The following is a 9,608-nucleotide window of genomic DNA, read 5'->3' as shown; positions in this document are numbered from 1 at the left end:
TTTATAGCAACAGACAGCTTGATTTGGAGTACTCCTTTTCTTTAAATTTGAGTAATGAAAAATGACCTCCCGCCCACATGAAAATCCAAATTTTTGTGGATAAGAAACAAGTAATCAAGTTTACCTGGCCTAATATCTGAAGCATAGTGTTGATTACTTGGTAGGCTAGACCTTAACTGATTACCCTATAGCTACATGCTCAATTGCATTTAAATCTTTGCATTTCCTGTGCTTTGCAAGGTGTGGTCCGAAATTAGGTTACTTTTGGATAAAACGTCATGCAATTTGGACATAGACTTAATGCCTCGTCAAACACACAATCCTTGAAGAGTGTTGGTGTGCTAGTTGGTGAGTGTCTAAGCTAACAAAGATGTAAATTCAAGGCAATACGTTTTGTAGTTTCTGAGTACAAGCATCTGAAAATTCCTGGTGGCCAAACATCAGTGGTTTACTCTATGGTAGATATAGTGACTGACCAAGGTGGATGTTGATTTAAAATCGTCATGCTGTTAAGGGTTATTTTTTCATATCAAGAAGTTTGCAGACACTTCCTATACATTGTTCATCACAAAATGCCAGCTTGAATAAGCATATCCATTGAAATACCATTGAAAATTAATTATTGTGTAACTACCTATGTCATGTCTGTTTAATAACTTTCTGGGTGTGATACATGTAGGGCAACTCTACAAGTACAATGATACCAGAAGAAGTCTAATTCACAGAAATTTTGGCATATTAAAATGGCCTAAACTGACCTGCTTTGGTGAATTTCCCCATACATTTTGTATTTGGCATTGTGTGGGGAATGTTATAAAAGGCTTAATAACCCATGACACATGATAGATATCTCAGATTCTGGACCAGATTTGGAAGAGCAGTGAATAACAATTAAAATGAGCTATAGCAGAAGGAAATCAGAAGAAATTTGAGCACATCTTTAAGGTTGAAAAGTTGAAAATCACCTACTGTTCCTATGACAAATTAAATGGCAGATATTTGGAAGGGATCGCTCTGAAGCTGTTTTGATGTCTTGACACCATTAATGTTCGCTACATCAGTGTTACAATAAAACAAAAGCATTGTGAATTAGTTCTGCAGGTTAGTTTGTGAAAATTAATTATGGCGTTTCTGCAATTAAGCACAACAATGTCTGTTTTTGTAGCAAACTTCTTCATATGGTGCCATGTAATATTTTTATGTAGCTAGGTTTGTGTTTTGTATGTAGACATGTAAGGTGTTGGGGAAGCAGCCTTGTGCAGGTCTAGCCTTTTGGTGTCACCCCTTCCTCTTTGAATAAATTAGATAATAAATAAATGAATAAAATTTCATGGTGTACCAAGCTGTATATCCCCACTAAAACTTTTTGACTCCTCAGATAAGTTCTGAGGACATCTTCTGTTATATCACATTTAATGTTCTTAGAGTATCTTGATCTTTCCAAAGCAGTTAGGGATCATAGTGAAGCCAGTGCCCCCTTGCATGGGGCAAATTTCCTCTATGTCTCCATATCCTAATAGTGTATTTGTGGGAGTGTGTAGTACAGTGGAATGGAGCAGTCACATTGAAATGAAATACTCTAATACAGCAACCAGCTGAATTCAAGACCATTTGAAGCTTAAACATCAATGAAAATGGTCTGATACAGAAATAAAGTGGCATTATTAGCCAATTATGGTGGCATAATTTTGGGAATAATGGGCAATTCTCAAAAGCATAATAGGTGATTTTTTGAGCACTGCTCAAAAGCATAATGCTCAATTTTTGGAGCATAATAGCCTCATGCCTAGTAACAACTTGTAATAAATTAGTCACAATATATAATTTAGTACGTGGTTTATAAAGTTGCAAGTCAGCATGTTCGGAACCTCAACCTGGATGTGTTACTCCTCACAGTTGTATTTCACTAAATGCTGTACTGAAATTATAAATGCTCCTATAATTACTAGCAATGTTGTGGGTGTGTGGAGTTGTACCATGAGCTGTGAAGTTGTCAAGGAGTTCATCCAGTCAAGAGGAGATCACTACATATAGTGAGTGTATAGAGTAAGTACTTCAAGTGTGTTGGTGTCCATTACAGGAAAAGAATGGAGAATGGTGGATAACCTGTCACCGTAGCCACACTGGTGAGAAGATGATCCAAGAGACATCACTAAAAAATATTTTATTGTGGAATTTATAGTACGGTGGATCCAGACCTCTATTAACACCTTGAGTATCTGAAAGTAACAATAACTGCTCAAGTAGGACAGTTCGAGTGCAATGAGCTTTATCTGAAATTGTGTCACAAACACAATAATGGTCGCTGTAGTGTGGGGACATTCGTAAAATTTGTATGGGCGACTATGGGAAGAATTTTTTGAACTGTAATATCTCAGCCAAGACGGAAGATATCAAGCTCTAACCAACAGGTACGGTAATAAATTAGCTGAAAGAATAGGAATTTAGAGTTGTTTTGAAAATCAACCGAAAATCACTTATTGTAATGTATTATAGCCATACCTGCTAGTTAGAGTTCGATATCTTCCTTCTTGGCTGAGATATTGGCCGTTCAAAAATTTTCTTTCCAGTTGCCCATACAAATTTTACGAACGTCCCCACACTACAGTGGCCATTCTATGTCTGTGACGTTGTTTCAGATAAGGCCCATTTGCTTGAACTTGGGAAATAATGGTGTTCAGATAATTGGGGATCCACTGCACTGTTAGTCTGTTACCCTAGAATATGTCGTGTATCATTTGTTATACATAGTTTATTATAACCAGTTTCACAAACCACTCTATATACAATAACGTCCACCCATACCAAATATATTCTCAATTGGATATTTTAATACTTAATAAGTAATAGTGCAGCTGTAAATAATACTACAGTAACATACAAAGTGTGTGTATAGTCTTACTGGATACTACACTGAGTGTCTTCTGTAAGAATATCTGCTACTTTGTGTAGGGTAGCTCTTCCTTTCTCCACTGTAGTGATGGAATGTTCCAGAGCTCCTGCAACATCTCTTCCACCAGTAGTACCTCCAAGGACAAGGATAGTGTCAGAATCAATGGGGACTACAGTAACACAGAACCTGGGGCTGGACAATGATGATACTGTATTCCACTTGTTAGTAGATTCATCCAACATGGCAACATCAGAGGTAGGAACTTTCTGTAGATCACCACCCATGATCACTGGTGGGTGAGAGTTTGATATTGTTCTAGTGTTCCTGTGAGGAGCACTGGGTAACTTCATCCATTGAACTGACTGGTGACTGGTAGTGGCGGATGATGTGATGATATCCACTGGTAGTTGGTATACTCTATTGGTCCTGCCTGTTGATCTACTGTACCCCACAATGATGATCTTGTTGTCACTGATGGTGGGGAAAATAGCCCACATCGGCTCTGGTAGCAGAATGCTAGTCATCATCCAGTGAGATGGTTGTGTAGTGTTCAGTATCTCAATATCATCATTGATAGTGTCCTCATCTCTTGCTCCACCTGCTACGATGACGTACTCTGAGTGACTCACTACTCCTGGTTTAGACCTGGCTCTTAACAAGTTGGGGAAGTGGTCAGTCCAACTATTGTTAATGTAGGTGGTAACTTTGTTAGTAATCTTCTTAGTGACATTATCCCGTCCACCAATTACAGTTAATTTACCATCAATTATTTGTAGTCTGCCCATATAGTGACCAGGGGGAGGTAACTGTTCCCACTGGTCAGTGATGATGTTGTAGCAGTAGACATGATAATGTGTATCATCATCTGGAGCATCACCAGCCATGATGTATACCTTCTTGTCATGTAGGACTGCTGATGTGTCATACATGGGAGAAGGCAGGTCTGCACACCTCTCCCATGTGATCTCATAACAACCACTTTGTAGTGCCGGCACCAAAGGAGGGAACTCCTACACAAAAAGTAGATCACATGATCATGGTAGTAGTTATATCCCAACGAGATGTATTGTATCCCATAATCAGTTGGTTAATCAATGAATGAATTTGTAGTAAAATTCAAATTATTGTGTAATACACTTTACGAGTGGTTTATTTGTATGAAGTTGAATTCTGTGGATTTCACTCCAAACTACAATTGCACTATAAGATAATAATTATCGTTGGCTTAGACAAAAGTTTGGTGTGACTGAAGTTTAGTGAATTTGGTGAATCAAGGAAACTTTATTTGTCAATTTAACTTTTATATTCTTCAATAATGGCTGGGTCGTAAATTCACCCAACTTTTTTCTGCCTACCGGTTTCATATGCTGATTCACCAAACTTAAGTCACACCAAACTGTAGAGTATACCACACAGACTAGAGATTGTTAATCAATCGATAACATCTTGCATGGTACCAATTTATGTATGGTGTGGTCACTTGTATGGTATCTGTGATAACATATATGGCTTCATAATACTTAGGTTGTACACACTAAAAATGTTCTTACTACATTATTCACTGTTTAGGTTTACAGTGTATAAAGTTACTGAAGATGGAGATTATAATGGAGTGAGGGTATGACACCATGACAACTACATGTGATGACTGATGTCACTTACTGATTGTTATGTAACTTAAAACTGTTGATGTTAGCATCCTAAAACTTGTTTGTAATTATATCAAACATGGTGGGCGTGTCCACTTACTGAATTATATCATCCATGGCAGAGTTTCAGGAGAGTATTAGGTCATTTTAACTTGATTAGTTGTTTAACGGGTGAAAATCTTTAGAGTAAAGGGTTGGTAGGTCAGCATATGAATAAAAATATTAACAGAACTCAGGACTAAAGGAATACAAAATATGGTCTCAACAAAAAGGCAACTCGTTTGTAGTCATAGCATGCTTCTGAACTAGATTTTGATGAGATATTTGCAGGTAAACAATAGTTAAATGTATTGGAAGAATAGTAGGACTGCACAGAGTTTCTAGTAACCTGTATTTTAGCTTCATTTTTAATCTATGAAAATGGTGGATCAGTCAGGTCCATACCTTGTCTGGCATGTGGAACAAATAATCAAGTTAATGTGTCTTTAAGCAAGCTATAGTGATCAATAATCCTTAGCAGTCGATACTCGATACTCCACAATGGTAAATGTGTTACAGAGTGTTTATGGTTTGATGACTGTTCTATTAGAGTATATCAACATTTATGGATCATACTTAAGGTTACGGGATACTGTAAACCCCACATGTACACTATCAATCATTTTTCATGATTAGGGGTTTGATTATTCTTAATGCATTGTTATCAAATATTTATGCATTCTTAACTTCTCTTTAATCGACATGAAATTCAAATGTTGTTATGGAAACATGGGTTGTCCCCATGCCAATTAGTGAAAACTATGAACCAAAAATCAGACCAATGAAGAGCCATGAGAACTTACTAACAATTCTAAGATTTGAAGAACATCACTTGTGAGGGACTGACAAGAGGATTTGTGAATAATGCGTATAGTTGCTGAAATATGACTACAATATGGCCTAAAGCAAGACACTGTGGTCACAACAGCGCAGTGCGCATGCGTATATATAAACGTGCGAATATTCGAATGGGCACTGGCAGATCCGGAGCCTCTGTCAGCTTCGAAGCTTCGGATTATTCGAATAGTTCGTCTCAGCCCTAGTTAATACCTTATCTAAACGTAAAAGTAACTGCTTATCCATTGCCAGTTCACTTTTCTGAATGCTTTTGTTGAACTTGAGAAATAATGTTGTTCAGATAATTGGGGATCCACTGCACTGTTACCCTAGAATATACCATGTATCATTTGTTATACATAGTTTTTAAAATAACCAGTTTCCCAAACCACTCTACAATAACGTCCACTATAACCCATTATACTGAATGTATTCTCAATTAGAAATAATTAATAGTAAATAATATTACAGTAACATACAAAGTGTGTGTATAGTCTTACTGGATACTACACTGAGTGTCTTCTGTAAGAATATCTGCTACTTTGTGTGTATGAGGGTAGCTCTTCCCTTCTCTACTGTAGTGATGGAATGTGCCTTAGCTTCTGCAACACCTCTTCCACCAGTACAACCTCCGAGGACAAGGATGGTGTCAGAATCAATGAGGACTACAGCAACAGAACTCCTGGGGCTGGACAACGATGATACTGTATTCCACTTGTTAGTAGATTCATCCAACATGGCAACATCAGAGGTAGGAACACCTTGTACTATACCACCCATGATCACTGGTGGGTGAGAGTTTGGTATTGTTATAGTGTTACAGTGAGGGACACTGGGTAACTTCATCCATTGAACTGGCTGGTTATTGGTAGTGGTGGATGATGTGATGATATCCACTGGTAGTTGGTATACTCTTTTGGTCCTGTGTGTTGATCTACTGTACCCCACAATGATGATTTTGTTGTCACTGATGGTGGGATAAATGCCCCACATTGGCTCTGGTAGTAGAACACTAGCCATCATCCAGTGAGATGGTTGTGTAGTGTTCAGTATCTCAATATCATCATTGATAGTGTCCTCATCTCTGTATCCACCTGCTACAATGACGTACTCTGAGTGACTCACTACTCCTGGTTTAAATCTGGCTCTTAACAAGTTGGGGAAGTGGTCAGTCCAATTATTGTTAATGTAGGTGGTAACTTTATTAGTAATCTTATTAGTAACATTATCCCGTCCACCAATTACAGTTAATTTCCCATCAATTATTTGTAGTCTGCCCATGTAGTGACCAGGGGGAGGTAACTGTTCCCACTGGTCAGTGGTGATGTTGTAGCAGTAGACATGATAATGTGTATCCCTATCTGGAGCAACACCAGCCATGATGTACACCTTCTTGTCATGTAGGACTGCTGATATGTTGTACATGGGAGAGGACAGGTCTGCACACCTCTCCCATGTGAGGTCATAGCAACCACTTTGTAGTGCCGGCACCAAAGGAGGGAACTCCTACACAAAATGTAGATCACATGATCATGGCATGCCTTTAGTAATTATATCCCAATAATGAGATGTATTGTATCCCGTAATCAGTTGGTTAATCAATAAATGAATTTGTAGTAAAATTCAAATTATTGTGTAATACACTTTACGAGTGTTTTATTTGTATGAAGTTGAATTCTGTGGATTTCACTCCAAACTACAATTGCACTATAAGATAATAATTATTGTTGGCTTATACCATATATGATGAAAGTTTGGTGTGACTGAGGTTTAGTGAATTTGGTGATTCAAGAAAACTTTATTTGCCAATTTAATTAGCTATTTTATATTCTTCAATAATGGCTGCGTCATAAATTCGCCAAACTTTTTCTACCACCAAGCTGTAGAGTATACCACACAGATAATCAATCGATAACATTTTGTATGGTACCAATTTATGTATGGTGTGGTCACTTGTATGGTATCTGTAATAACATATATGGCTTCATACTACTTAGGTTGTACACACTAAAAATGTTCTTACTACATTATTCACTGTTTAGGTTTACAGTGTATAAAGTTATTGAAGATGAAGATTATAATGGAGTGAGAGTATGATACCATGACAACTACATGTGATGTCACTTACTGTGATTGTTATGTAACTTAAAACTGTTAATGTTTGCATTCTAAAATTTGTTTGCAATTATATCAAATATTAATGATGTGAAACATGGTGGGCATGTCCACTTACTGAATTATATCATCCATGGCAGAGTTTCAGGAGAGTATTAGGTCATTGTAACTTGATTAGTTGTTTCACGGGTGAAACTCTTGAGAGTAAAGGGTTGGTAGGTCAGCATATCAATAAAAATATTAACAGAACTCAGGACTAAAGGAGTACAAAATTAACAAAATGCAAGTAAGGAGATGTGGTCTCCACAAAAGGCAACTCGTTTGCAGCCCTAGCATGCGTCTGCATTAGAATTTGGTGAGATATTTGCAGGTAAACAATAGTTAAATGTTTTGGAAGAATACTAGGATTGTACAGAGTTTCTAGTAACCTGTATTTTAGTTTCATTTTCAATCTATGAAAATGGTGGGTCAGTCGGGCCCATATCTTGTCTGGCATGTGAAACAAGTAATCAAGTTAATGTGATTTAAGCAAGCTATAGTGATCAATAATCCTTAGCAGTTGATACTTTATATGCTGAGTGTGTTACAGTGTTTTTATGGTTTACTGACTGTTCTATTAGAGTATATGGATCATACTTACCACAATTTGCTCTTTATTTTCATATGTAAAAATTACAGAAAAATTCTTACGCAAAATTTTTGAAAAAGATCGCGATATTCTAATGGAGTAGTCATTCACATAATTATCATGAAATGTTTTGCATGAAGACAAAACAAATTACGGTATTACAATTTAAAAGCTTATTATGACACTTAAACAGATTTAACATATTTGCTGCAGCCCCACATGTATTTCTGAAGTATGCCCTCTTTAATCAACCAATTTGGACTCTTTGCCATGTATTTTTAAAATTTCACATTCTCAGAAAAGGATGCAGGTAGTAGACAAGAAACATAATTACCAGTTGGAGTGGCCATATGGTACATACTATGATGTAAATTACTTGTAACTATTACTGAGAATTAAAATCCCTTATATTACTTTATATGGACTAACTCAGTGTCACACATTAACCACACACACTACACACCTTCAGTGGTTTGATCTTCTCAGACAAGTGTGTGATTGGAGGACGTCTGGCTGGATCGTTATCCAAGCAAGCCTCAACCAGTGGTCTCAATACTCCAGCTTCTCCCGTCAGCTTGTCAACATACTCCTTACGACGTTCAACTTCACTCAGCCCCCTGATCTGCCGTGAAACTGGATCAAACTCAGTAGGAGTTTTCAATGAGGGCCACTGTTCACTGACGGTGTAAAGCATTACTCCTCCAAAGGAAAATACATCTAAAGATAGCCCATATTTGGGCTTGTCTACTAAAGCTTCAGGGGGCATAAAGGGAAGAGTTCCCGGGGCCTGGCTGAGATATTTCATGGCACTCCAGCTATCAGCATCTATTCCTTTAGCCACGCCCAAATCAGCAATCTTTGCAACCGGAAGTAACGGCATATTCTTCAACAGGATATTATTAGGGGACAAGTCGCGATGAATTACTGGAGGAGTACGAGTGTGCAGGTAGGTCAGTCCTTCAGCTACATCGTGTAATATAGAGATCTTCCTCTTCAGACTGATATTTGGCTTCTCCACGTACTTGGTAAGGCTCTCATCCATCAACTCCATAACCATCACCGGAAGTGATGCTCGACTGGGATAATAGACACCCATGAGGCGAACGATATTGGGGTGGGTGAGCTCGCTGGAACGGATGCACTCGCGCTCAAAGTTTTCTCGAAGTTTTCCTGTATCCTCATCCTCGAGGAGAATTGAATGAATCTCTTTAGCGGCACACGTCACCCCACGATACTCCACTGCGTACACTTTACCATACGCTCCTCTCCCTAGGCGTTGGGTCAGTGGTCGGACTTCATTGAGAGTAAGTCCCATCAACTTATCGCTGAGATCCTCAATTTCCTCCGGTGCTTCAGCCATTTCGCAAACAATAGGATTGAGGGTGTGGTTTAATAACACCGCATATTTCCGCACACTTTAGTGTATTGACTCACTGACATGGTGCTG

The 9,608-nt window shown here is 38.1% G+C and overlaps 2 protein-coding genes across 3 annotated transcripts in view; one reads left to right on the top strand and one right to left on the bottom strand.

Moving 5' to 3' along the window:
• The first annotated feature begins 1,947 nt into the window (after positions 1–1,947).
• The window catches only part of LOC136237935 (uncharacterized), a 49,195-nt gene continuing 41,534 nt past the window's right edge, over positions 1,948–9,608 (top strand). The window contains exon 1 of the transcript XR_010692647.1: positions 1,948–2,033. The gene's annotated coding sequence lies outside the window, so the exon portion shown is untranslated. The remainder of the gene's footprint in view (positions 2,034–9,608) is intronic.
• LOC136237927 (uncharacterized) lies at positions 2,814–9,537 on the bottom strand. 2 transcript variants are annotated; one of them, XM_066028195.1, is made up of 2 exons: positions 8,625–9,537; positions 2,814–3,903 (listed from the first exon to the last, which is right to left on the bottom strand). In XM_066028195.1, the coding sequence occupies exons 1-2, from the start codon at positions 9,519–9,521 to the stop codon at positions 2,899–2,901; spliced, it is 1,902 nt and encodes a 633-aa protein (XP_065884267.1). In that variant the 5' UTR covers positions 9,522–9,537; the 3' UTR covers positions 2,814–2,898. The 2 variants fall into 2 exon arrangements, with proteins under 2 accessions (XP_065884267.1, XP_065884268.1); XM_066028196.1 differs by lacking the exon at positions 2,814–3,903 and adding an exon at positions 5,853–6,924.

This window comes from Dysidea avara, chromosome 11, assembly GCF_963678975.1.
Source record: "Dysidea avara chromosome 11, odDysAvar1.4, whole genome shotgun sequence".
NCBI lineage: Eukaryota > Metazoa > Porifera > Demospongiae > Dictyoceratida > Dysideidae > Dysidea > Dysidea avara.
This window is presented reverse-complemented; position numbering and strand designations above follow the sequence as displayed.